The sequence below is a fragment of the Tenebrio molitor genome, chromosome 5, assembly GCF_963966145.1.
Source record: "Tenebrio molitor chromosome 5, icTenMoli1.1, whole genome shotgun sequence".
Classification (NCBI taxonomy): domain Eukaryota; kingdom Metazoa; phylum Arthropoda; class Insecta; order Coleoptera; family Tenebrionidae; genus Tenebrio; species Tenebrio molitor.
The window spans coordinates 11,321,054-11,346,675 of record NC_091050.1 but is presented as its reverse complement, the minus strand read 5'-3'; the positions used below and the strand labels follow the sequence as shown (position 1 = coordinate 11,346,675).

At 38.3% G+C, this 25,622-nt stretch overlaps 7 protein-coding genes across 12 annotated transcripts; all 7 read left to right on the top strand.

The window, feature by feature from the left end:
• Positions 1–10: 10 nt before the first annotated feature.
• LOC138132030 (regucalcin-like) lies at positions 11–1,154 on the top strand. Its single transcript, XM_069049357.1, has 4 exons — positions 11–192; positions 240–668; positions 719–894; positions 946–1,154. The coding sequence occupies exons 1-4, from the start codon at positions 36–38 to the stop codon at positions 1,111–1,113; spliced, it is 930 nt and encodes a 309-aa protein (XP_068905458.1). The 5' UTR covers positions 11–35; the 3' UTR covers positions 1,114–1,154.
• Positions 1,155–3,134: 1,980 nt separating this feature from the next.
• Positions 3,135–4,392, top strand: LOC138131044 (regucalcin-like). Its single transcript, XM_069047800.1, has 5 exons — positions 3,135–3,354; positions 3,405–3,617; positions 3,666–3,881; positions 3,931–4,109; positions 4,159–4,392. Exons 1-5 carry the CDS (start codon positions 3,201–3,203, stop codon positions 4,321–4,323), a joined length of 927 nt encoding a protein of 308 aa, XP_068903901.1. The 5' UTR covers positions 3,135–3,200; the 3' UTR covers positions 4,324–4,392.
• Positions 4,393–4,841: 449 nt separating this feature from the next.
• LOC138131043 (regucalcin-like) lies at positions 4,842–6,090 on the top strand. Its single transcript, XM_069047799.1, has 5 exons — positions 4,842–5,060; positions 5,111–5,323; positions 5,372–5,587; positions 5,641–5,819; positions 5,869–6,090. The coding sequence occupies exons 1-5, from the start codon at positions 4,907–4,909 to the stop codon at positions 6,031–6,033; spliced, it is 927 nt and encodes a 308-aa protein (XP_068903900.1). The 5' UTR covers positions 4,842–4,906; the 3' UTR covers positions 6,034–6,090.
• A 2,611-nt stretch (positions 6,091–8,701) lies between these two features.
• On the top strand, positions 8,702–10,092 carry LOC138131231 (regucalcin-like). 2 transcript variants are annotated; one of them, XM_069048134.1, is made up of 6 exons: positions 8,702–8,809; positions 8,868–9,065; positions 9,114–9,326; positions 9,373–9,588; positions 9,638–9,816; positions 9,865–10,092. In XM_069048134.1, exons 2-6 carry the CDS (start codon positions 8,912–8,914, stop codon positions 10,027–10,029), a joined length of 927 nt encoding a protein of 308 aa, XP_068904235.1. In that variant the 5' UTR covers positions 8,702–8,809; positions 8,868–8,911; the 3' UTR covers positions 10,030–10,092. The 2 variants fall into 2 exon arrangements, with proteins under 2 accessions (XP_068904235.1, XP_068904234.1); XM_069048133.1 differs by having other exon boundaries at positions 8,739–9,065.
• Positions 10,093–10,242: 150 nt separating this feature from the next.
• On the top strand, positions 10,243–11,700 carry LOC138131229 (regucalcin-like). The gene is made up of 5 exons (XM_069048131.1): positions 10,243–10,594; positions 10,641–10,853; positions 10,910–11,125; positions 11,175–11,353; positions 11,404–11,700. Exons 1-5 carry the CDS (start codon positions 10,438–10,440, stop codon positions 11,569–11,571), a joined length of 933 nt encoding a protein of 310 aa, XP_068904232.1. The 5' UTR covers positions 10,243–10,437; the 3' UTR covers positions 11,572–11,700.
• A 3,142-nt stretch (positions 11,701–14,842) lies between these two features.
• Positions 14,843–18,389, top strand: LOC138131228 (regucalcin-like). Of its 5 annotated transcripts, none has more exons than XM_069048130.1 (6): positions 14,843–15,027; positions 15,094–15,157; positions 15,289–15,434; positions 15,482–17,857; positions 17,906–18,084; positions 18,132–18,389. In XM_069048130.1, exons 4-6 carry the CDS (start codon positions 17,275–17,277, stop codon positions 18,303–18,305), a joined length of 936 nt encoding a protein of 311 aa, XP_068904231.1. In that variant the 5' UTR covers positions 14,843–15,027; positions 15,094–15,157; positions 15,289–15,434; positions 15,482–17,274; the 3' UTR covers positions 18,306–18,389. The 5 variants fall into 5 exon arrangements, with proteins under 5 accessions (XP_068904231.1, XP_068904228.1, XP_068904230.1 ...); XM_069048127.1 differs by having other exon boundaries at positions 15,094–15,242; XM_069048129.1 differs by having other exon boundaries at positions 15,094–15,434; positions 15,482–17,178; positions 17,231–17,857.
• A 154-nt stretch (positions 18,390–18,543) lies between these two features.
• LOC138130292 (uncharacterized) lies at positions 18,544–25,612 on the top strand. The gene is made up of 10 exons (XM_069046726.1): positions 18,544–18,885; positions 18,934–19,146; positions 19,198–19,413; positions 19,463–19,641; positions 19,691–19,854; positions 24,050–24,096; positions 24,479–24,640; positions 24,694–25,122; positions 25,176–25,354; positions 25,406–25,612. Exons 1-10 carry the CDS (start codon positions 18,729–18,731, stop codon positions 25,568–25,570), a joined length of 1,911 nt encoding a protein of 636 aa, XP_068902827.1. The 5' UTR covers positions 18,544–18,728; the 3' UTR covers positions 25,571–25,612.
• The last annotated feature ends 10 nt before the right edge of the window (positions 25,613–25,622 follow it).

Below are 25,622 nucleotides of genomic sequence, written 5' to 3'. Positions count from 1 at the left end.
AAAGCGCTCGCTTGATCAAAAAGCGTTCAGAAGACATGGCCCCCGTCATCGAAGTTATCACCGAGCGAGTGACCCTCGGAGAGGGCCCCCACTGGGACGAAGCCACTCAGACTCTCTACTTCGTCGACATTTTCGGTCAAGCCATCCACAAATACGTCCCTTCGACCAACACGCACACCAAAGTGGTAATCGGTGAGTACAAGCAACAATGTCTTCAAACGTGATTTGAGTGGTTTCAGAGGGCGGCCCAGTCACTATGGTGGTCCCTGTGGAGGGCACCAGCGACCAGTTTGTGATCAGTATCGGGCGAAAACTAGTCCTGGTCACTTGGGATGGCGTCAGCGGAAAGATCTCCAATTCTGAGCTTCTGATCGAAGTCGAGAACAAAGCAGGATACTTCAACAATCGCTTCAACGATGGGAAAGCGGATCCCAGTGGGCGATTGTGGGCTGGTACGATGGGCCCCGAACCAGAAATTGGCAAGCTAGAGAAGGAGAAAGGCGCTTTGTACACTTTGATTGGGAAGCACCAAGTGAAAACGCACCTCACCAAAGTGAGCATCGCTAATGGTTTGGCCTGGAATCTGGAGTTGAAGAAGATGTACTACATTGATTCACCCAGACGGACGATAGATGAGTACGACTACAACATCGACAAAGGAGAAATCTGTAAGAACGCGTCTTCGATTTTAACCGTTTCACAAAAGACTGTGTGTTAGGTAACCGCAAGGTGGTTTTTAATTTGGACGTGCACAACATTCCGGGAGTCCCCGACGGCATGACGATGGACACAGACGGTAATTTATGGGTCGCGGTCTTCGACGGTGGATGTCTGCTCCACATCAATCCCAGAACTTCCGAACTAATCTCCACAATTAATTTTCCAGCGCGTCAAGTACTATTTGTGTGTGTTTTTTTTGTGCAGATTTTACCGCTCACGTTACAGATTACTGCAGCAGCTTTTGGAGGTCCCAACTTGGATGAACTTTACGTCACCAGCGCCCAACTTGTTGTCAACGGGGTGAAACAAGCTCATCCTGCTGGGGCTGTGTTCAGAGTCACCGGTACCGGAGCTAGGGGCCAGCCTGGCTTCAAAGTGAAAATTCCAAAATGAATCAAAATTGACTTGGGAAATAAATGTAAAAAAAAAACTTTTTCTCTGTTTCTTTTCTCCCTTCTCGTACGGTTTGGGGGAATTCTTTCAGTAAAATAAGCAAAAGCAATGGCAAAAGAATCGCAAAGAGTTGATACAAAAAATGCAAAAGATTGGGTGGCTACAGACACGTCTCCGGCAAATTCCTCGAATGCAGTTGCTCGAAATCAAATGCTCGAAATCAATTGCTCGAAAATGAAATTGCTCGATTGTAACTTTTCTCGAAATACAAGTTCCTCGAACTGCAATTTCTCGAAAATGTTTTGCTCGAAATTATATAGTCGAAAATATGTAATTGGAGTGTAATTAGTAATTAGAAATTACGGACTAGTCGGAATACTATTCTTCAGTTCACGATTCCTCAGTTCTGTAATTTGTAACAGGAATAATAAAAAAACACAAATTACAAACGATTACATTTATTAACAAAAATATTTACGTTTACGAGCCTGCATCGAAGTGGATGAACATCATTTTGAGTATTTAATATAAAACTTTTTCGCGCAATCGTGTTGTTATAGCTACTTACAATTGTTGTTGACACAATCTGAAAGTTGAACTTAAAAACCCTAAGGGTCAGTTTATAGAAAGAGAATTAAATATTTAATTCGAATTAAATTTTAATGCGCGATTAACCCATGAATCCGAAACTTCGATTGGTTCAATCTGATCACGTGTTCAGTTAATCTCGCATTTGATTACGATGAAGTTAATTTCGCTTCTGTAAACTGGCCCTAATGCTGTAAGTAAATAACAACACCGATACCTACTGAGGTGTCATTAATGACATTAATGTCTTCAAAATATTTCTGTCAAAAAATTACTTCGAAGCGATTTTTTTCGTATACCTAAGCGATTGTGCGAAAAACGTTGTGGGATAAGTGCCATAACAGAATCTCGGAAGTTGAAAAATTTTCGACTTCGTCTCGATTTTTCACTCTTTCTCAATTCTGTTATAATGCACTTACTAACCTTATTGTTTTATAAAAAAAAAACTGTTGCGGCCTTGGAAAAAATAATGGAATCTCAAATGCTTGCATCCGAAGATCTCTAGCGGCTGTAAATCTTTACACTTACCGCAATTACAAATCCCACATCATTAATAAAACCAATCTTCAGATTTTTAATATCGTTTGATTTAAAATCTAATTCATTTTTTCTTCGGTAATTTCGTCTATAAATTTTAAAAATGAATCCTCATATCAGTGTAAAAATCAAAAGTTAAATATTTTTTTAAATGTATTAAATACAATACGGATGTGGTTTTTGTAATATATAATAATCACCGCATTATCGTGTGTATGATAATTACCTTCAAGCAAAAGATTTTCGAGAAACTGCCGTTCGAGGAATTTGCCTCAAGCCTCAAAAGCATTAAAAGTAAATGCTTGCGCTTTAAACTAAAAACCAGCAATTCGAGCAAAGTCATATTCGAGCAATTGACTTTGGAGCAGCTGATTTCGAGCAATTCGTCTTCGAGCAATTGCATTCGAGCAATTTACCTAGATTCTACAGACACGTCCTCCTTTTTGTTACATTTTTAATTATGTGGTTTGTTCTTTAGATTTAGTCTGCTTCATTTTTTTACGTAAAGAGATCTCATGTTCTTTTTTGCAATGTTTTCATTAATTCATAAAAAAAACCAGTGCATTATAATAACAATTACTTAAAACAATAATCCTTTAAAAACAATGACTCGACAAAATGCCATTTATAATAAGCTTTCAGCGATAACAATATTCCAGATTTCTGGAGTACCAAAAGTGAAAGATCTTCGATAACGTCGGCGTCGGCACAATCTGCGAAATCTAATTAACTCAGATTTATAACACTCAATTGCATTTTTTTTATATCTGAACCAAATTTACACCAATATTTGTACCAACTGCTCCATTACATCGTTATCAAATTATCGCATGTACTTCGATGAGTTGAGAATTGCGTGTTATATAACCTTGATCAGATCCGCCTATATAATAATCTCAAGTATGTATCAAGAGTTAGAATCATTGTGGGGTTCATTGTACACAGTTTAAAAGTTTCCTAAAATGAGTAAATTGGAAAGAGTAGTCGAAAATTGCGGGTTGGGGGAAGGACCCCATTGGGACGTCGCAACCCAAACTCTTTATCTCGTCGATATAGTGGAAAAAAGCATACTTAAGTACACACCAGAGACAGGAAAAGTTGCGAAAGCATCAGTCGGTAAGTTCTTCTCCGTAAACATTTTTATTGTTACGCGACTGTATTTCAAGCACCGAACCAAACCACCTTCATTGTACCGATCGAGGGTAAAAAAAATCAATTTATTATATCTCTGGATGACCAGCTGGCAATAATATCGTGGGACGGCGAAAGCGACAAAGTTTCGGTGGTGGAAAAATTGTGTGTTGCCAGTTGTTCTGACAAATCCTCCAACGGTAAATTCAACGACGCCAAATGCGACTCTTCGGGAAGACTGTGGGCTGGTAATCAACACGATATTTAGCTGACTTGACTTAACTTAAGTCGTACAGGTGCTCATGTCATGGACCCTCTAAACTTTGCTAAAAGTGAACCATTGGGTTCTTTGTACACTTTCGACAGCAAAAAACAATTGAAAAGTCAAGTCGACAAGATCAAAATTGCAAACGGGTTGGCTTTCAACGACAAAACAAAAAAAATGTTTTACATTGATTCGCTCAAAGGCACTGTTGACCAGTTCGACTTTGACATCACCACAGGAAGTGTCTGTAAGTGTTCTTTTTGACAGTTCATAACGAGAATCTCACTTTACAACAGCCAATAGAAAGGAATGGTTCACTTTGCAAAAACTGAGCATTCCGGGAATACCCGATGGAATGACCATCGACAGCGATGGTAACTTGTGGGTGGCAGTTTTTGGAGGCAGCCGCGTTCTGAAAGTCGACGGTTCTAAAAGCGAAACTCTTCTGGACACCATCGATATCCCAGCAGAACAGGTAATTGTTCGCGAGTGTTCTGTCAAAAATCTACTGCAGTGTCTTTCAGGTTACTTCTGTAGCGTTCGGGGGCAAGAATTTAGACGAATTGTACGTCACGACAGGAGCTATGGAGTTGCAAGGTAAGAAACCGGCCCCACCTGTGGACGGTGCGGTGTATAAAGTGACAGGAACAGGATCGAAAGGACTTCCCGCCGTCAATTTCAAACTGTAAATTTTCTCGACTCAATCCAACCCGAGATCCAACCAACCTTGTGAATAAAAATATAAAAATGAACATTCAGGATTTGTTTCAATTTTTACAAGTTACATAACTGATACGAGCTATCTCCAACAAATGGACCAATATTTCCTAATCTTTTTGTTAGCAATGCTTTCGTTAATACTCCTAAAAAACTGGTGCAGTGTAGTAACTATAAATAATAATAATAATCAGTTAAAAACAATGACTTAACAAAATGCGGACAATTTAACACCGTTTAGCGATAAGAATATAGCGCAGACTTCTGAGTATCAAACCTAAGACATCTCCGATAATGTCGGTACAATCTGCAAGATCTAATTAACGCAGATTCACAACACTCAATTGCATTTTATATCTGAACCATATTTACACCAATATTTGTACCAAGTCCTCCATTACATCGTTATCAAATTATCGCATGTACTTCGATGAGTTGACAATTGTTATGTGTTATGTAACCTTGATCAGATCCGCCTATATAATAAACTCAAGTATGCATCAAGAGTTAGAATCATTGTGGTGTTCATTGCACACAGTTTAAAAGTTTCCTAAAATGAGTAAATTGGAAAGAGTAGTCGAAAACTGCGGGTTGGGGGAAGGACCCCATTGGGACGTCGCAACCCAAACTCTTTATCTCGTCGATATAGTGGAAAAAAGCATACTTAAGTACACACCAGAGACAGGAAAAGTTGCGAAAGCATCAGTCGGTAAGTTTTTCTCCGTAAACATTTTTATTGTTACGCGACTGTATTTCAAGCACCGAACCAAACCACCTTCATTGTACCGATCGAGGGTAAAAAAAATCAATTTATTATATCTCTGGATGACCAGCTGGCAATAATATCGTGGGACGGCGAAAGCGACAAAGTTTCGGTGGTGGAAAAATTATGTGTTGCAAGTTGTTCTGCCAAATCTTCCGAGGGGAAATTTAATGACGCTAAATGCGACTCTTCGGGAAGACTGTGGGCTGGTAATCAACACGATATTTAGCTGACTTGACTTAACTTAAGTCGTACAGGTGCTCATGTCATGGATCCTCTAAACTTTGCTAAAAGTGAACCATTGGGTTCTTTGTACACTTTCGACAGCAAAAAACAATTGAAAAGTCAAGTCGACAAGATCAAAATTGCAAACGGGTTGGCTTTCAACGACAAAACAAAAAAAATGTTTTACATTGATTCGCTCAAAGGCACTGTTGACCAATTCGACTTTGACATCACCACAGGAAGTGTCTGTAAGTGTGTGTTCTTTTTGACAGTTCATAACGAGAATGTCACTTTACAACAGCCAATAGAAAGGTATGGTTCACTTTGCAACAACTGAGCATCCCTGGAATACCCGATGGAATGACCATCGACACCGATGGTAACTTGTGGGTGGCAGTTTTTGGAGGCGGCCGCGTTCTGAAAGTCGACGGTTCTAAGAGCGAAACTCTTCTGGACATCATCGACATCCCAGCAGAACAGGTAATTGCTCTCGAGTGTTCTGTCAAAAAGGTACAACAGTATCTTTCAGGTTACTTCTGTAGCGTTCGGGGGCAAGAATTTAGACGAGTTGTACGTCACAACAGGAGCCATGGAGTTGCAAGGTAAGAAACCGGCTCCTCCTGAGAATGGCGCGATTTATAAAGTGACAGGAACAGGATCGAAAGGACTTCCCGCTGTCAATTTCAAATTGTAAACTGTCTCGACTTAATATACAAACCTTGTATATAAAAATATAAAAGTAAACACTTAAGACTTGTTTTTATTTTTAGAAGTTATCTAACTAATACAATCTATCTCCAACATCTGAAACCAACACTTCCTAATCTTTCTGTCAGCAATGTTTTCGTTAATATTCCTAAAAAATTGGTGCAGTATAATAGTTGTTCATTATAATAATAATCAGTTAAAAACAATGGGTGATATGCATAAAAAGTTAGCATTTGCTTAAAGTAAAATCATTCTTAGCATTCGGTAAATGCAAATGCAAATTTAAGTAAAAGGTGTAAGTAGGAGTATTTACTTAGATTCACACGCATAAGATTTTACTTTTACTATTAAGCAAACGCTACCAAATATTCCAGCAAATGCTACTTTTATTTTTAAACTTATCATCTTCTTCAGGTGAAATATTCGGAAATTTTGGAATATTATACAGGACAAAACAGATACTTACCACTATTTTTTAGTACTCTGTCAATAATTGAAACTCGAATAGGATTCATTAAAACTGGAAAACGTCTTTTTAGCTGCCCAAAACATCTTTCAATAATAACTCTGCTGCTTGCGTGTTTTTGGTTAAAATATCTTTCTGTAGGTGTTTGTGGAACTTCATACAGTGTTATTAACCAAGGTGCGAGGCCATATCTAGAGTTGCCCAATAATGCTGTCTGCTCTCTATAGGTTGTTAAAACTGGTAACATTACCGAATTTCGCCAGATTCTGCTGTCATGAACAGACCCTCCACATTTGGAAACCATTCATGACTATTGCAAGTAGCTTGAATATTAATTGTCGCAAACTTCTCACACATCTTTAAATACCTGAAAACCCGGATGTTCCACAAATCGAAGATACGTTTCCATCTTCTGTATATAGGCTATAGGAGATAGCGCTCCACCTTGTGTTTCATTTTTTTCTTTTAACAAGGTTTCCACAAGATATTCAACTCCTTGTTTCTCAAATCTATACATTGATTTGTATATGTTTGTCGTAGTGGTTTTTCGTGGTTTACAAACATTAATTTCTTGGACTGGCAGAACAAATTGAGCCATTTTGTCGAAAATTATTCACAACACTTTTTGTCACTACTGTCAAATATTTGGTTCAAGCTAGTTGAATAGAAAGGACGAGCACCACTCACTGGCAAATTAATATTTAGTTGCTTATACAGACAGATCAGTTTTAACACAGGGATTTTGTAGAAAAAACAACTAAATAATCAATTTACACAGAAATTCGTTGCATAAATAACTATTATTATCATTAGTTTATTCTATGTATATTCAATGACAAAGGCTAAGCTAAGGATTCAGTTAGCACTTTGACGAGCCGACGCGAAGATTATTATCGTTATGGGGTAATTGATACAACGGCAATAAGATTTCTTGGAAATAATTCTTGTTTTAAATGTGTTATAAAAAAGAAACAAAACGTCTCCAAGATTAAAATTAGTTTTTCCAACGAATAAAGTAATTCAATTTCAATATCGCTTAATTCGTTATTTACCTAAGGGTTCATTATTTTTAATGTTTAATTGTGAATAAAACACTTATTTATGTATTCTGTATATTTTTATTTTTTATATCTCACTGCAACCAAAATCTCCGTAAATTAAATTATCCACGTTCCAGTGCTGAAAAAAAGTTGACAAATTGAAGAATACTATGTATAGTTGGCGCAGCGAACAAGTGGAGTAGTCACGAGGTGTTCACGTGATAGTTTCTAGCGACGTCATGATGAAGAGCGTGATTTACACTGCCTCGCCAAATTTGAGTTTTGTGGCGCCGAATTTATCCTACTACATTTAGAATGAATGGAAATTTCGGCTGCGTGCATTGAGCTGCACCATACTTCTTAACACCCGCCCTTTAACCAGTAGGAAACCATCCCCCGAAACTCACGTGAAGATCAGGCCACTTTATTACTCCATTGAGTCGCCGCGCCGACTATACTACCCCAAAAAAAGGTTGTTGAGTCCGTCCCTGGCTATTTACAACTAATAAAATCAATGTTTCCTAATCTCTTTGTTGATAATACAGTGTGGAATAAAATGATTTACATCTAGTTACCTTTGCATTACCCTTGTAAAAATACGAAATGCCGCTCTACAAAAAAAAGAAAGCCTAACCTCAAAACATTCCAAAATTCCAAATGTGATTTATTGCGAAGGGATGATATGAATGCAAAGTAGAGATTGAAATTAAAAAGGAGCTAACAAAAGCAAGTCACAGCTAGTGTTGAAAGTGGCCACCAACGTTTGTTAATTCAATTTAGTAAATTGTAACAATTGTCAATTCGATTGATGACATTTATTGACAGAACTAATAGTTCGGCACTTCAAAAAAAAAAAAAAGTAGAGCGGTACAGGAAAATTTACATGTGCAAAAATTCCAAAGGTAACTAGATGTAAATCATTTTATTCCACGCTGTACTTTCCCTAATACCTACTTTTAAAAAATCGGTTCACTATAATAACTCATAATTACAATAATAATTAAAGACAATAGCTCAAGACAAGATGTGATCATTTTGTCACCGTTTAGCGATAACAATATTCCATTCTTCTGGAGTACCAAAACTGAGATATCTTAGATAATTTGGCACAATCTGCGATATCTAATTTACACAGATTCAGCACACCTAGTTGCATTTTAAATTTAAATCGTATTTACTACAGTATTTGTAGCCACTGCTCCATTACATCATTATCAAATTATCTCCACTCAACTACTTGGATGAGTAGTGAATTGGTGGGTTATGTGACCTTGATCAGTCCCGCCTATAATAATAATCTGTACCAACGGTTAGAATGATCGTAGCGTTCGTTGTACCCAGTTTAAACGTTTCCCAAAATGAGTAAACTAGACAGAGTGGCGGAAAACTGTGTTTTGGGAGAAGGACCCCACTGGGACGCCGCTACCCAAGCCCTTTACTTCGTCGACATTGTCGAAAAAACCATACTTAAGTACACACCAGAAACAGGCAAAGTTGCGAGAGCATCAGTTGGTAAGTTTTCTCGACACATTTTCAATCGTTACGCAATTGTATTTGAAGCGCCGCACCAAAGCAGCTTCGTCGTACCGATCGAGGGCAAGAAAGATCAATTTGTCACATCTCTGGACGATCACCTGGCCATAATATCGTGGGACGGCGAAAGCGACAAAGTAACAGTGGTGGAAAAATTATGTATTGCAAGTTGTTCCGACAAATCCTCCAACAGTAATTTCAACGACGCCAAATGCGACTCCTCGGGGAGACTGTGGGCTGGTAATCGACACAATATTCATGACTTGACTTAACTTAAGTCGTACAGGTGCTCATGTCATGGATCCTCTAAACATAGCTAAAACTGAACCACTGGGTTCTTTGTACACTTTCGACAACAAGAGACAATTGAAGAGTCAAGTCGACAACATCAAAATTGCAAACGGGTTGGCTTTCAACGACAAAACAAAAAAAATGTTTCACATCGATTCGCTCAAAGGCACTGTTGACCAGTTCGACTTTGACATCACCGCAGGAACTGTCTGTAAGTGTTTTTCGCGACAGGTCTTATCGACAATGTCACATTACAAAAGCCAACAGGAAGGTTTGGTTCACTTTGCAAAAACTGAGCATCCCTGGAATACCCGATGGAATGACCATCGACAGCGATGGTAACTTGTGGGTGGCAGTTTTTGGAGGCGGCCGCGTTCTCAAAGTCGACGGTTCCAAAAGCGAAACTCTTCTGGACACCATCGACATCCCAGCAGAACAGGTAATTGCTCTTGACTGTTCTGTCAAAAAGCTACTAAGTGTCTTCCAGGTTACTTCTGTAGCGTTTGGTGGCAAGAATTTAGACGAGCTGTACGTCACCACGGCAGCTGTGGAGATCCAAAACAAGAAACCAGTCCGTCCTGTAGACGGTGCGGTTTATAAAGTGACAGGAACAGGATCAAAAGGACTTCCCGGTGCCAGTTTCAAATTGTAAATTGTCTCGACTTATTCTAACAAACGTTGTAAACAAAAATATACAAACGAACACTTGATTTTATTTATAGAAGTTACATAACTGGGACACGCTATCTATAACTGATTGATTGGTGTCTGCAAAACAATTAATTTTAAATCATAACAAAGCCTTGAACTTGCGATTGTTTCCTTAACTCCTTTTACACTTTTTACAAATAGAAATTTTGCAAGTTTGAGCAAGTTCTACACATCCCAAAACCATAAATGTACCTATTTATGAGTCTTATCAGGTAAACACTTCAAGCACAAATCTTTAATATGGTTTTTATCTTTCCATGCTTTCACTCGACGACTGCTTTCTGTGACCTTGATACGGCGTATATATACTTTCATAAAACGTTAAGTGGATCAGAATTACACAAAAAACATGGCTCCGAAAATCGAAAGACTGACCGAGAGTTACGGATTGGGGGAAGGTCCCCATTGGGACGTCACCACTCAAAGCCTCTACTTCTTGGACTGCTTGGGTCAAGACCTCGTCAAATACAACCCCACGACGAAAAAAATCACCAAAGCGTCAGCCGGTAATGTTTAAATCATCTTCTTCTGGATTTTAACAGTCTTTTGCAGCCCCAAAACAGCCCACTTTTATAATACCGGTGCAAGGTAAGAAGAACCAGTTCATCATCTCTCTGGATAAAGAACTCGCGATCGTGTCGTGGGACGGTGAAAGTGACAAGTTTACCATCGTCGAGAAACTGTGTGTGGCTGACGAGTCGCCAGAAACAGCCGACAACAAGTTTAACGATGGCAAGTGCGATTCTTCTGGGCGACTGTGGGCAGGTAAACTGACCGAAATTTGAAATTTCACGTGATTCAGACCTATCAATCTGTTTTAGGAACCCTCAACATCGACAAAGAAGACGAAGACAAAACCCTTCCCTTGGGGACCTTGTACAGTTTCGACGCGAAACGACAGTTGAAGGGGCAGGTTCGTCAAGTCAGGTTGACAAACGGACTGGCTTTTAACGACAAAACCAAGAAAATGTTCTACATTGATACGCTGAAAGGGTCAGTTGACCAGTTCGATTTCGACGTGACCAACGGAGTGATCAGTACGATGGCATCACTGATGGGATCAAATGATTGGACAATGTGTTTTAGCTAATAGACGGGTGTGGTTCACGCTGGCCAAAAACAATGTTCCGGGGAAACCAGACGGTATGACCATAGACACAGACGGCAATCTGTGGGTGGCTGTGTTTGAAGGCGCTCGAGTCATCAAAGTGGACGGGCACAAAGCTGAGACTTTGTTGGATACGATTCAGATGCCAGCGCAACAGGTGATTTGGAAAATGTCTTAATTGGGGTTGTTCTCAAGGTGGGATTGCAGGTGACGTCGGTGGCGTTTGGAGGACCAAATTTGGACGAGTTGTATGTTACGTCTGCGTCGTTTCAGTATAAGGGGAGGACGCCGCCCCCACCGGAGAACGGGGCGCTGTATAGAATCACGGGGACCGGGTCCAAGGGACTTCCTGCTAACAACTTCAAGCTAAATTGAAAATTAGAAAGGAACTGAAGATTGGTTGATTAGATAATGTATTGTATTTGCTTGTGGAATCTTTTTATTTGTACGAAATAATCTACTAGATTTTGTAAAAGTATTGCAAATAAACAACTTGTAACCCAATTCAAGATTTCATTAAAATCAATAGGTTGTCGATCATGCTTTTCGATTACCACTCCAAAAATAATATTCTGTTATGAATAATTTATTTTCGGACTGAAAACCATTTTTTAAATAAAATTCACAGAAATGTCAAAATTGACAAGTGACAGTTTATTAAGCTACACCGCACGTTTTGAGAAAATGTGTTTTCCATAGCCGCCCCTCACTGTTTTCTAAAGTACAAATGAACCGTGCATCTGTAAAGATGGCGCTGGGGGAGCTGTGAAGTTTGAAATTTTAAATACATACCTAACTTTAATTTTTAAAGAATAATGAAGAAATCCAGCATACTTTGATGAAGTGCTTCATATAAGTTTATCTAAACATGTCGACACAATTTGATGGAAATATCTGTAATGATAATAAATCCGGCGTTGATGTCGTGCCGCCTTTTTTATTATTATACGATAATAATAAATTCTATTGCCAGTTTTTGATAGAAACGTTGCCTCAAATAATTTCACAACTGTTCATAAAATTAATTTTCTTGGTATAAAATAAATTTACAACGGCGCGGCGGCGGCGGCTGTTTCAGTGAGAACTATTTTTATACCATAATATAAAACAATAATTACTGACATCATTAAAATTATTAAGTATGTAATTATTATTACATGTAAGTAAGTAGTAATAATTAATATAATAAGCGGATAACACAGCACAAATAAATTATTTCACCCAGAAGGACTAGAAAAAAAAGGTAGGTAACTAAAACAATATGTACTTATTTCGAAAGTTTAATTTCTAGAGTTTAATTACAACAGAGTAGAAAAACGGTTGACATGTTTAGGAGTAGAAAGTGGATAAAATTATAGAACCAAATTAACAAAAATAGTTAGAAAAAATCAAAGAACCACCAACGTCGCATTTTCGTCAATAATGACTATCGGCAACGCTGTCTAGTGAAAAATTTGGTGAGACTTGTAATTTTGAGGTTAAATGTTTATTAAGTGTCTTGTTTTTCTGGGCATGTTTAAGTAAAAATAATAAGAATCAATAAATAAATGAAACGTGCTGCTAATAAAATAATATGAACGAAATTCAAAGTAATTGAATTTTATTTTCAATCAAATAAATGTCATAATTTATAGTTACCAACATAGATGAAAAAATATCTACCTAGGGTTTTTTAAATTTTACCAACCTAAAGCAACAGGTGGTGGTTTTTTAATTTTTGAATGGACTTTATACCGAGCGATCATTTAAAAAATAAATCGAGTTTGCTTTGGAGCCTATGCTATAGCATGGGTTGCCATAGGTAACACGCCGACTCGATTTATTTTTTAATTGATCGCACCGTATATCTTGAAGCAGTCAAAAATCACGCCTTTGTGTATTTCCATAGAAACGGTTGAAGTGGCTTTTTTTTGTAACCTGATTAGAAATACTTCAAGTCCTAGGTGTAGAAGTGTCCACAGGCGGCTCGATCGGGTCAAATGTAAGGTCATTTGAAGCATTTGTGACAATTTATATTTATCAATTACAATTACCTATCAATTACACGAAATATTTAATAAGTAGTTAAATTAGGATCCCTATTTTAAAAAAGCCTCCAAAAAAGCGAAATAACGAAATTATTACCCAATATTTAAGCGGTTCCAAATTTATTCGAACTTGTGAGATTGTCCAGAGTAAAATGGCGGACGTTTTTGCTAGCCTGCAGGGCCCGCCCTTTGAACAAGCTCCACCTATGGCTCTCTCCACTCGATTTGCGTACCGTCATTTCACTTGGATAGAATTAAAAATAAACCCATTATGAACCGCATCCCTGAATGGTTTGCTGAATGATCGCGGGTTCGGGATCACGCTAACTCAAGGTCCTTTTGCATCAGGACACGTTGTTTCCCAGTAGCACCCCAAATTTTATGAAAATTTACTGTTCATAATCCTTAGTTGAATTTTGAAGTGAATAATGAAAATTTTACGTGGAAGTATCAGAAAATGGACCGAGTGCTCGGTCAAAGGTCAGGTACAGCACAAACACGCGCCACTCTAAACGACCTTTGAATAGATGCGAAAATTCCGTACCTATAGTTATTGAACTCCTTCAAACAGTTGAAGGTCAATATTATTCCAAATGTTTTCTATGAGATTCGAATCGGGAGAATACGAAGACCAAAGCAAATTTAGTTGAACAATTTGGGCCATTGTTTTGACTATTTAGAGACTGCTGTATTGAAGCCGTGGACCATCGAGGACTTCACAGACAACAGTCAAAAAGAAGTGAAAGAACTTCAAGCGTTAAATATTTGGTAATTGTTCACTTTAACTACTTCTGGAATTTTCGCGTTTTTTCTGGCTAGACAGCCTCAGAGCGTCCTCCTAGATCGTGTTCCACCATTCAAACCTTGTGCAAATGCCTTTTTTTCTCTCTTGTTGTGTTTCAAGGTCGCGTCAAGGTCGCGTCAAGTCTTAGTATAACTAAAGGGTAAGGAAAATTTTCATTTGCACAAGGTTTGACTGGTGGGAAACGATGTAGGAGGACGTCCTGAGGCTGTCTAGCCAGAAAAATCGCGAAAATTCCAGAAGTAGTTAAAGTGAACAATTACCAAATATTTTACATAAAAGTCAAAATCTGACCCTTAGAACTGCATGCTTTACATTATATTCATTTGTCTTCCGTTCTACATAACGAACAACAATTGCTGCCTTGATAACTATTATCTCGAATTTTTAAATGTAAACAATTATTTCAGATAATCAATTTTAAAAGATTTTGGAAACGTGACTTTTGTTCCACAAGTTCAGATTTGAGATAGGAATAAATCAGTTAAAACAAGCAACAACTGATAGTGACAACATTACAAAAATTTAACTTTTTGTTTTTAATAAAATGTTATCAACCCACATACACCAATTCGATAAATCTATCAAAACGCACTTATCTATTACGTGAACCGATCCAACAACAACGTGAAATATTTAATTACATTTTTTAGCAGAGCGACTCTCACCGAAGAGTAGTTATTGCAACTTTTGCCAAATTGTGATCTTCTCTCTCACTCTTCATTTATACATGACAACAATAACAATTATCAATAACCGGCAAATATCGTGTTGTATTGGCGACCTTGTGTTATTTACATATGTACTCATAGCAAGGTACGACACAACAGCAGATATGCAAACGTAATGACTCCGAGAATAGAATGCGTTCGGACAGCTGCATTCTAGGTGAAGGCTCCCACTGGGACGCCACCACTCAAAATCTCTACTTCGTCGACATATTTAGAAAAAACCTACTAAAATACACCCCCGCTACTGGCCAACTCTGCAAGGCTTCAGTAGGTAATATTCCATGAATAACGAAATCTTTAAGTGAATTTCACTTGTGCCTCAATTTGTGTTGTCTAGCTCCAAAACAAGAATCTTTTGTCATACCGGTCGAGGGGAAGAAGGACCAGTTTCTGGTGACACGGTGAGTATAACTGAGACGCTGTGTATCGTGGATAATTCGCCTGGAACGGTCAGGAAATGTGATCCAGTTGGACGTCTCTGGACTGGTAAGAATAAATCTGAACCAGAGAAAAACAGAAAAGACGTTTTTAGGAACGCACGGGAGTGTTGAAGAAGGGTTGGACAAAATGTCTCCAAAGGGGACATTCTACTCTTTCGATCGCAAAAAATGTATTACGCTGATACCCTGACTGGCATAATTGACCAATTCGATTTTGACGTCACTAATGGGGCCATTTGTAAGTTAATCGCTGTAAAAAGGTGCGAGGGTAATTAGTTGTTACAGTTAACAGGCGAGTTTGAAGAAACATAACATAGAAGGTTTTCCCAATGGAATGGCAATTGACACCGATGGTAATTTAAAGGTGGCGGTTTTTGGAGGCAGCAAAGTTTTGAAAATTTACGGAAGCGAACCGGAAGTTTTACTGGAAATTGTTGAAATGCTTTCGTAGGAGCAAATCTGGACGAACTGTGCGTCACTACTGGCGCCATCGAATTTGAGGGACTGAAACCAGCACCACCTGGCAATGGCGCCACTTACAGGGTCACAGGGGTCGGTGCTAGAGGTTTCCCAGGGGTCAGCGTTCAGCTGAATTAGATAAACTGCTTGGGGGGGCGTTGTAGTCTAGCTCTAGCGCAAGATAAAGTCACTAGATATCTAGTGACTTTAGCGCAAGATATTTTATCCCTTCTGATGGGGATTTTATTTTTAAACCAGAAAACCTGTTACTGGCGACGTTTTGTCTATGACTTTATAAATGTTTTGACAGGATCTCCAAAATTTTGTAACCAAATAAAATTTCAACCACGTTTCTTATTGGCCAGATCTGTGAAAAAAAAATCCAAAATGGCCGCATCGATTTCAGCAGTTCGGATCATCTCAAAAAAAGAAACGAATACGTTTCCAGGCGGTACCAAAAAGAAGAAAATATAGTGAGAAAATAAACAAATATACGTATTAAGAGAGTGGAGGCATTTTGAAAATTAACTAACTTTAATCCAGGAAAAAAATGAAAAAAAGGGGAAAAAATTGGTATCTATGGTTTTAATGGAGATTTTGTTTTTCAAAACGCTATATTTTGATCTATTTTGGAAACAAAGATCTATGGTAAAAACATTTTAGATGTAGATTGTCAAACTCAAGGTCGCGTAAAATTTATGATTGAACTGTATACCGACTGTGTATACTTTATTGAGAAATCTGTCATAAATTTCAGATACCTTATAAGCGCGCCTACTTTTCCTTGTAGTGCCAACTTAACGACACATCTACAGGGTGTATCCGAATTCGACCGGCAAACTTTCAGGGCATATTCTATGATCAAAAATAAACATAAAACTCTTAAAACAAATGGGGTCAAAAACGCTTAGTTTGCGAGATAATCAACAAAAACCTAACAATTACAATTTGAATTCCTTGGATTTTATGGGGTTATCTGTGCATTGAACAGGGAGGCGAAATTTTGACAATAAATTGTACATAGTTTCTTTTTATTTTTGTACGTTTCATCAAAAAATTCCACCCGATCCTTTTGTTGGTAGAACTTTTTAGTCGATTATCTTGCAAACTAAGCATTTTTGACCCCATATGTGTTAAGAGTTTTATGCTTATTTTTGATCATAGCATCTACCCTGAGAGTTTGTTGGTCAAATTCGGATACACCCTGTATAACCATAGTGACATATTTTGGATTCTTTAACGATTTTTTTTAAATTTGTGTCTCGAATAGCCCCTTAAAAGGTAGGTAATGGAAAATTTTGGCTACATATTTTTCATAATTAAAAATAATATAATTATCATCAATTAGTGTAATTGCTAGTTTATCGGTGTTTGTTTATTGTTTGATTTTGTTATCTCGAACAAACATTTAAATAAAAAAAAATTTCATTTGCTAGCAGCGTAATTTGTACGTTTTTGGAAAAACTGAGCCCACCTCGACCCTCGACTCAGCGTCCATTTTCCGAAGTAATTGAACCCCCAAGGTCGCACCAATCGAAATCACATTTAAATAGAATGATAGCATTTTCGTTTTAGTTGAACTCGGAACCTGCGAGTAAAGTGTAGTGCAGAGGTGCAAGATGTCAGAAATCGAGAGATTAACGGACAGCGTGAAGCTGGGCGAATCCCCGCACTGGGACATCGAGTCCCAAAGCCTGTTCTACGTGGACATCCTGGGAATGGCGATTTACAAATACACCCCCTCGACGAAGAAGCTGACCAAAGCGTCGGTGGGCCTCAACTTGGTGTCCTTCATCATACCGGTCCAGGACGAGAAAAACCAGTTCGTTGTCTCTTTGGGTCGGGAAATCGTGCGGATCTTCTGGAACAGCGAGACCGAAGACGTCCGCGTGATCGAGAAGCTGGCTGAAGTGGAGGAGTCGCGCGTCTTCGTCGACAACAGGTTCAACGACGGCAAGTGCGACCCTTCGGGGCGGCTCTGGGCCGGGACCCTCAACACCCGAGCGCAGACCCCGCTGGGGTACCCCCCCAAAGGCACCCTCTACAGTCTGGACGCCGAGAGGAACGTCAAGAGCCACGTGAGCCACTTGCGCATCTCCAACGGGATGGCTTTCGACGCCGCCCTCCAAGCCATGTACTTCATCGACTCCGCCAAAGGGACCGTGGACAGATACGACCTCGACGTCACCTCGGGGACCATTTGTAACTAGAGTGAGTCAGTGTGGCATGTGACTGAGCGGAATTTTCCAGCCAACTGTCGACCGATTTTCACTCTAAGCAAACACGACGTCAGCGGGATAGCCGACGGTATGACCATCGACGCCGACGGCAACTTGTGGGTGGCGATCTTCAACGGCGGAAAAATCATCAAGGTCGACCCCAGGAGGCCCGAGACGCTCTTGGCCACCGTCGAGATGCCCGTCAAGCAGGTACTTGCGCGTCCACCGCAGGGTTGTTTGTAGAGTTGTCCGTTTAGGTCACCTCGTTGACTTTCGGGGGGCCCGATTTGGACGAGCTCTACGTCACCACTGGGGCCTACAAGATCGACGACGAAGACCTCCCTCCCCCTGACAACGGAGCTCTGTACAGGATCCGAAACGTCGGGGCGAAAGGTCTACCTGCGGCGAATTTCCGATTTGTAAATATTTGATCCGACTGTTTAAAATGACGATGGAAACATGTTTTGTAACGAAGAGATAAGCTCTATTTATTAATAAAGTGGTGTTATCTTGTACGTGGAAAATCAACCACTGCTTGTGACCCAGACTGGAAATTTCCTTCATTTGCAGTTGCGCTTAATTGCTCCAATAAACTGTTCACACTTAAAATTACTGCGCCCACGCTGTAAATAATAATAAAAAATGGTAATAAAGCGTTTAACAGCTGATGAGAACAACAGAGGTGCGGAATTAGCCAAGGACGACGATATTACCACCATCGATTAGTATCCCAGCATGTTTAAACATTCAATTTTGCTGTAATTGCTAGTTTGACTCATCTGAAGCGCTCATTTTATTACGTCGAGTCTTGGGCGTTGCTCTCGACAGTCTTTGCGTCTTTATCGTCATCCACGATGCCCGCAAAAGTCGAGAAGATCACGGAGAGCGTCGAGTTAGGTGAGGGACCTCACTGGGACGTCGCCACCCAAAGCCTCTATTTCGTCGACATCTTCGGCAAAGCAATCTACAAGTACAATCCCAGCACTGAGAGACTCACAAAAGCTGTCATTGGTGAGTGTCAATTTAACAAACAACATTTTAAGGACCAAGTGTGTGTAGGAACCAATCACGTCACGTTTATTATCCCGGTCGAAGGACAAAAAAACAAATTCCTCATCAGTATTGGACGGACTTTGGCGATTGTCACTTGGGATGGAGAAAGTGAGAGCGTGTCGAATATGGAAATGATTTGTCAAGTTGACAACACTCCGGAAACTCTGGATAACAGATTTAACGATGGGAAATGTGACGCTTCTGGGAGACTCTGGGCTGGTGCACTGCTCCATCAGTTTTTCCAAGATTTGTAAATTGTCGCTCTTTTAGGGACAATGGGCGGGGAGCCGGCCAACGGTCACGTGAAACCCAACAAAGGGAGTCTCTACAGTTTAAGCAAACAAGAAGGAGTCAAGACGCACCTCACGGGAGTTGGCATCTCGAATGGTATGGCTTGGAGCCTCGACCACAAAAAATTCTACTACATTGACACCCCGAAGGGAACGGTTGAAGAGTACGATTTTGACATTACCAGCGGCACCATATGTGAGAGTCAAGTCTTTTGTTTGACACCGTCTAAAGTTTGCGTTTTTAGCAAATCTTCAGATTGTTTTTAGCTTGAAAAAGCACAACATCACTGGAGCTCTAGATGGAATGACGATTGATACAGATGGGAATTTGTGGATCGCCATTTTTAATGGGTTTCGTGTGATTAAAATCGACCCTCGCAGGCCGGAGACTTTGTTAGATACTATTCCGATTCCTTCTAAACAGGTACCTACTTGGTGGAATTAAAATGACAATTGTAAATGTATTTTCTTAGGTTACATCTGTGGCGTTTGGAGGACCGAATTTAGATCAGATTTACGTCACTACGGCCTCGTTTACCGTTGATGGTGTGGTATTGCCGCCCCCGCACCACGGGGCTACTTATGTCATCACCGGAAGTGGAGCTAAAGGACTGCCAGCAAGTAATTTTCAGTTGTAAAAAATATATTGTAATGTTTTCTACAAATCTATTCGGTGTTACTAATTTACACTATCAATTATATCTCTTGTTGTAAAATAAATAAGTGCTTCCAGAGTAAATTAAATAAACTAAATAAATAAATATTATTTGCTTAAAGTCGTCATTTATGGTCTGTTATAACATTTCTTTTCTTCCCGAATTGAATTTTCGTTCAGATGAATCTTTCTTAAATCCTTCTTAAAGGTAAAATTTGTATGTACATATCTATCCCTTGTTCGCTTATAACTAAAGAATTACCAAACAGATTTTTATGAGGTATTCACGAATAGTTAAGCTTAAGTTCAAGTTAATACACAAACCATTCACCATTTTGTTGTAAATCTAATAGCGGTGTTGTACAAGGCTCGAGTCCAGAGCCGTTAATGTTTATTATAAGGAGTATTAAAAAAAAAATGTTAAGCAGGGTGCGATTTTCTGTTTCCGTTTGTTTGTAAGATCATTTTTTTAGATAGTATGTACCTATTGAAATCTCCTTCAGATATGCAGGGTATTTCACGAGTGATAATGAGCCCGACGGAATTGAAAATGCAATACCCAGGTTTGCTCTGCAACTGTATTGTGGGTTGCATTTCCAATTCCGTCTTGCTCATTATCACTCGTGAAATACTTTGTGTATATAACCTCACTTTTATTTATATTAATTAAATTATTAATTGAAAATATACAGGCTGTTTCCTAAAAAACGCCCCAAACCGTAGCTCTGTTAAATATTTTAATAAACAAAAAAAGCAATACAATGGTTAAAAAAATACTACAAAACGGCTTAATTTTTTATTTTTTCCAACATCAAACTGTTATGTCAAATAAGTGTCACTTTTAAATGGAAACATATATTTATTTGTTTTTATTAGAAGAGGTAGAGAATTTTTTTCTGATTTCAATAACTTTTGTACAATAAAAATTCGAGAAAATTAAAAAAAAATACAGGGGGTTTTCGAAGTTGAGGCGTTTCTTGTAACAGGAGGTACTATACATTATTCTTAAGAATTTTCGCCTAAATCTTCTTAGTCTATTTCCCCACTGTACTAGATTAATAAATGACGTGGCCCAGAATGGTGTCTTTCCGGAAATCGCTTTGCGTACTCTGGACGCCGCAGCCGTATTCTGATAACATTGCGCATACATTAGCAACATATCTGTGAGCTCATTATTTTCGTAATGATAACCCATTTCCACTAATTAGATGACAGTCACTCTGACAGTATTTTTGATTAACGTCCATACTCATTTGAATTTTTTTTTTGTCAATTCTAATTTCTGACAATTCAGTGCAAATTTGAGCAGAGCAGGACCGGTTTCAAAAATTTCAAAAAAATTAACTTATGGTATCTTCATTGCCGTATACATTTTACAAACGTAATTTTGGCTAAAACTCTTTAAAACAATGCATAATTGCATACTATCACATGTTAAAACGAACGCCTCAACTTCGAAAACACCCTGTAGGTATTTTACGTTACGATGTTTTATTAATGAATTTGAAAAAAAAATCAAGCGCACCGTGGAAAACAATGACAATGACAGTGGAAGTAGGTACGACCGAAATATTTAAATGACATTATCCCTTTGACATTGTCATTGTTTTCCATGGCACGCTTGAGTTTTTTCAAATTCACTAATAAAACATCGTAACGTAATAAAACTGTTATTGGTTAGTTCTAAAAAGAAGTTTTTTGCAAAAAAATACACGCCGAATAAATGACGTTTGACATACATATGTATATGGTTTAATATCTAACGAAACTATGCCGTTCGTTAAGGGAAACAAAGTTTAAACGCTCTTTATTTATTCATTTCTTATTGTTGTTGATTAAAAAGAAAAAAATCGCAGCCTATACTTGTGTGAATGATTTAAAAATATCCGAAAATATTTCTGAACCTAAAGCTTGTGAAACTCCAACATTCGCTTAGATACTCTTGCTGAATGGTGCAATAAAAATAAGTTAGATCTAAATATAAGTAAGTTTAGTAAGTGTTTTATAACAATGTTCCCAAGCAAGTTTCGTGATTTTCGTGATTCGACTATCATCATTTCAACAATGTTAAATACTGAAAAAAGTCCAGTTGTGAAATTTAGAAATTATGGGCCGTAAGTTATCTTTGGCTTCTCATATAATTTACATTTGTGAACATGCATAAAAGATGTCAGTCCCTTTGTTGTTTTTGTTGTAAAAGATGTTTCTTTCGCTTTGTTTAATATTCATTTCGTATAGGTAACTTTACCCCTTTGGATATTTAATTGTATCCTACTATAGGATATTTGAGCATCAATTGATTTATGATAAATAAAATGATAAAATGATATTTTACAAACCGGTGAGTAGGTATACCTAAGTAAGTAAGCACTTTTGAAAGACTTTATATCGGGCGTTCAAATGAAATCCTAATCCTGGGCTTGGAAGGCGCTGGAAATCGTCAATTGTTTTGCTTTTTGAAAATGTAAATTAACAGCATGTTGACAGCTAACCTAAAATTTATAAACAAAAAATCTTTCTGTTTTTTTCTTTCTTTCTCAATGTTTTACATTAAAAATAGAATAACTAATGATTCCTATTCTCGAAGCAAATATCTAAAAACAAACATGTTCAATTTTGTGCCGATTAAACATAAACAAATGTCATTCGTGTCAAACGGCGGGAAATTCAAACTTTACACTGTTTACTTTTTTCAACGCCTACTCAAGTCCAGATTTTCATTTGAACGCATGATATTAGTGCAATATAACGATATTTTTTCAAGCTCACTATTTACATTCTATTATTATAAAAAAAAATGGAGGCACGTCATAACGGCCGGATTTATTTATTATTATTAAATAAGTACCTACATATTTCTATTAAATAATGAGAATGTCTTTATTTTTATTATATTTGCCGGATTTGAAAAGGAAGGTGTTGTGGAAAAGTGTCTTGCAGAAGAAGACATTATACGTTATGACTTATGAATCTTATGATGATGATAATGTGATCGCACTGGATAAATCAAAATTTAGCTTGAGATATACTAACTTTTTCTGTGTTTCAATAACTTAGCTATATTTTCTCGTAAATTAAAGATCAATTGGAAATTACATACTTATTTCTGTTGTAGAACAGCTCACGTTTAATCAATATCTAGTCATCCTGGTCAGTCACATGATCAGTACGTAAACTGCGCGGTCTGAAGGATAAAGTTGATGCCACAAAGTACAATAAAGAAGAAAATATTTGCTTTTTCTTATTTGTGAGTTTTTTTACATAGCAATTTGTTCATTTTTATTATATACAATATACACCTACGTTGACATCTATACCTAAATTTTATTAAGAAATATATTTTTTGCACGACCTTTATACAGGGTTATTATAAATGTTTCTAACGTCATAGCACAGCGCACAGCCACCTACGTTGTTAGAAACATAAAGCGTTATTTTAGTCCCTCAAAAGACAGAGTAAAGTAGCACTTTTAGTCCACGGGAGTAAAAAAAAACATATATGCCATGGGACTCAGCGAGAGCAATAATAATTAAACGAAGGATGAAAAGATGCTCTTTAGATTTTTGCCATACATGTACTACATTTCTATTCTCTTTTTTTGGATTTTGGATATCATGTGACTGATTTTTTTGATAATTTTGATTCACATGAAACGCATTTTTGAACATAAAAACGATTATTTTTCAGCTTTAGACGAAAACAAGGACATCGCATTGTTGTGATAAGAGTAATAATGCAATATTAAATTTACCGCTTTAAATTCTGACCTTAAAAAACCTAAGGTGAAAAGATTAATTATAGGTAAAATTTGAAACAATTTGTTGACATAATTAATTGTAATGACTATAATTTTGTAATAAACTAAACAATGAAAGAGTAATAAAAGAGCACCAACATGACTTTAAGAGTTATAAGCGACATAAATATTTATGAATATTATAAAGTTGAGAAATTAATTAAACAAGAGTAAACGGTACCAACTCCTTTAGTTGGAGTGTGTTCACAATCACAACTGAACCGCGGTAATGCAACCCATACAAATTTCCACATAAAAACTTTTACAGTCTAAGCTCGAGCATCGTGCATCGTCGACAAAACATTACAAAAATTGTAGGGTAAATATAACTATTAGTTATTACATACTGACAAAAAATTTCTCTCGACGTAAAACAACAGTTGCAGGATGATTTTATTAGTGTCCTTTGTCATAGCAGCGGCGACTGGTAAAAAATTTCAAATCGTTATAATGCTACACTTTGCTTTGAGTGCCGCTTTGCACCAATCTTACAATTGCTAAATACCCGAGACACGTCAGAAAATTTTTGAATTATTTTTCAACTAAAGACCGTCAGTTGGCTACATCACGCTGTAAAAACTGAATTTGTCAAAATTCAAATAAGTCAAATATTCACGTTTGGACAAACAAATAAAAACTTGCATCATGCACGCGACGGAAATTATGCACCGAGAAACCATTAACTGCGACAATTGCATCACGACATCGATTTGAAATCACAGAAATATCTGAACCATCAAGTTCATCTGCACGTTTTTTGTTGTTGCATTTTTAACAAATAAAAACTAATCTGGACTGGTAATTTGCAGGAGAAATGGCGCCAAAAGTGCAAAGAGTGGTGGACAGTGTAGAGCTCGGGGAAGGTCCCCACTGGGATGTCGCAAGGCAGAGTCTCTACTTTGTCGATATTTACGGAAAATCCATCCACAGATACGTCCCAGCGACAAAGAAACACACCAAAGCTACAATCGGTAAGTAACGTGGAAGTCTTGAGCGAAACAAAATGAGAGTCGTCCAATTGCAGGAACTAATCACGTCTCGTTTATCGTTCCTGTGGAAGGCGAAAAGAACAAATTCGCCGTCTCTATTGGTCGCGATTTGGTCCTACTAACGTGGGACGGTGAAAGTGAATCCGTAAGCAACGTCGAGAAGATCTACGAGATCGACAACACCCCAAACACCCTAAACAATAGATTTAACGACGCGAAATGTGACGCTTCGGGGCGTCTGTGGGCAGGTTCGATGGGGCCGCAACCCGTCAACGGATACGTGGAGCCCCACAAGGGTTCTCTGGTCAGCATTGGGCCCGGCAAGAAAGTGAAAACTCAACTGTCAAAAGTGGGAATCTCCAACGGTCTAGCTTGGAGTCTTGACAATAAACAGTTCTACTACATTGACACTCACAAAGGCGTCGTCAACCAGTACGACTTCGACATGGAAAACGCAAAAATCTGTGAGTTTCGTGCGTACAAACAACTAAATCGCAATTTAATTTGGGAGTTATAGCGAATTGTAAAAATATCTTCACCCTGAAGAAGGCGGATATTCCGGGGGGTCCCGACGGGATGACCATCGACACCGACGGCAACCTGTGGATCGCGATTTTCGGTGGCGACAGAATCATCAAAATCGACCCCCGAAAACCGGAAACTCTCCTCGAGAGCATCAAACTCCCAGCGCATCAAGTAAACAACTCCGATGTTTGTAGTTCTTGCGTGAAATACAATATTTTTCAGGTGACATCCGCCGCTTGGGGAGGCCCCGACCTGGACCAGCTCTACGTCACCACCGCGAAACTCACGACCGACGGGATCGAGTATCCCCCACCGGATCATGGTGCCACCTACGTGATAACCGGCACGGGTTCTAAAGGCCTACCAGCGGCTAATTTTAGACTGTAAACATTTACTCAAATAAAGCAGAATTGTCCAATTATCACCTAACCCGATCCGT

What these genes read in the sequence shown, in the direction of transcription:
- LOC138131229 (XM_069048131.1), top strand. Translation starts at nt 10,438, where the DNA reads ATGGCTCCGAAAATCGAAAGACTGACCGAGAGTTACGGATTGGGGGAA. An exon ending in CGTGACCAACGGAGTGATCA is followed by an intron (nt 11,126 to 11,174) that starts GTACGATGGCAT and finishes AATGTGTTTTAG; the next exon opens with CTAATAGACGGGTGTGGTTC. An exon ending in TTCAGATGCCAGCGCAACAG is followed by an intron (nt 11,354 to 11,403) that starts GTGATTTGGAAA and finishes GTGGGATTGCAG; the next exon opens with GTGACGTCGGTGGCGTTTGG.
- LOC138131231 (XM_069048134.1), top strand. Translation starts at nt 8,912, where the DNA reads ATGAGTAAACTAGACAGAGTGGCGGAAAACTGTGTTTTGGGAGAAGGA. An exon ending in CATCACCGCAGGAACTGTCT is followed by an intron (nt 9,589 to 9,637) that starts GTAAGTGTTTTT and finishes ACATTACAAAAG; the next exon opens with CCAACAGGAAGGTTTGGTTC. An exon ending in TCGACATCCCAGCAGAACAG is followed by an intron (nt 9,817 to 9,864) that starts GTAATTGCTCTT and finishes AGTGTCTTCCAG; the next exon opens with GTTACTTCTGTAGCGTTTGG.
- LOC138131228 (XM_069048130.1), top strand. Translation starts at nt 17,275, where the DNA reads ATGTCAGAAATCGAGAGATTAACGGACAGCGTGAAGCTGGGCGAATCC. An exon ending in CGTCACCTCGGGGACCATTT is followed by an intron (nt 17,858 to 17,905) that starts GTAACTAGAGTG and finishes GGAATTTTCCAG; the next exon opens with CCAACTGTCGACCGATTTTC. An exon ending in TCGAGATGCCCGTCAAGCAG is followed by an intron (nt 18,085 to 18,131) that starts GTACTTGCGCGT and finishes TTGTCCGTTTAG; the next exon opens with GTCACCTCGTTGACTTTCGG.
- LOC138131044 (XM_069047800.1), top strand. Translation starts at nt 3,201, where the DNA reads ATGAGTAAATTGGAAAGAGTAGTCGAAAATTGCGGGTTGGGGGAAGGA. An exon ending in AGTTGCGAAAGCATCAGTCG is followed by an intron (nt 3,355 to 3,404) that starts GTAAGTTCTTCT and finishes CTGTATTTCAAG; the next exon opens with CACCGAACCAAACCACCTTC. An exon ending in TTCGGGAAGACTGTGGGCTG is followed by an intron (nt 3,618 to 3,665) that starts GTAATCAACACG and finishes TAAGTCGTACAG; the next exon opens with GTGCTCATGTCATGGACCCT.
- LOC138132030 (XM_069049357.1), top strand. Translation starts at nt 36, where the DNA reads ATGGCCCCCGTCATCGAAGTTATCACCGAGCGAGTGACCCTCGGAGAG. An exon ending in GCACACCAAAGTGGTAATCG is followed by an intron (nt 193 to 239) that starts GTGAGTACAAGC and finishes GAGTGGTTTCAG; the next exon opens with AGGGCGGCCCAGTCACTATG. An exon ending in TTAATTTTCCAGCGCGTCAA is followed by an intron (nt 895 to 945) that starts GTACTATTTGTG and finishes CTCACGTTACAG; the next exon opens with ATTACTGCAGCAGCTTTTGG.
- LOC138131043 (XM_069047799.1), top strand. Translation starts at nt 4,907, where the DNA reads ATGAGTAAATTGGAAAGAGTAGTCGAAAACTGCGGGTTGGGGGAAGGA. An exon ending in AGTTGCGAAAGCATCAGTCG is followed by an intron (nt 5,061 to 5,110) that starts GTAAGTTTTTCT and finishes CTGTATTTCAAG; the next exon opens with CACCGAACCAAACCACCTTC. An exon ending in TCGACATCCCAGCAGAACAG is followed by an intron (nt 5,820 to 5,868) that starts GTAATTGCTCTC and finishes AGTATCTTTCAG; the next exon opens with GTTACTTCTGTAGCGTTCGG.
- LOC138130292 (XM_069046726.1), top strand. Translation starts at nt 18,729, where the DNA reads ATGCCCGCAAAAGTCGAGAAGATCACGGAGAGCGTCGAGTTAGGTGAG. An exon ending in ACTCACAAAAGCTGTCATTG is followed by an intron (nt 18,886 to 18,933) that starts GTGAGTGTCAAT and finishes AAGTGTGTGTAG; the next exon opens with GAACCAATCACGTCACGTTT. An exon ending in TGTCATAGCAGCGGCGACTG is followed by an intron (nt 24,097 to 24,478) that starts GTAAAAAATTTC and finishes GGTAATTTGCAG; the next exon opens with GAGAAATGGCGCCAAAAGTG.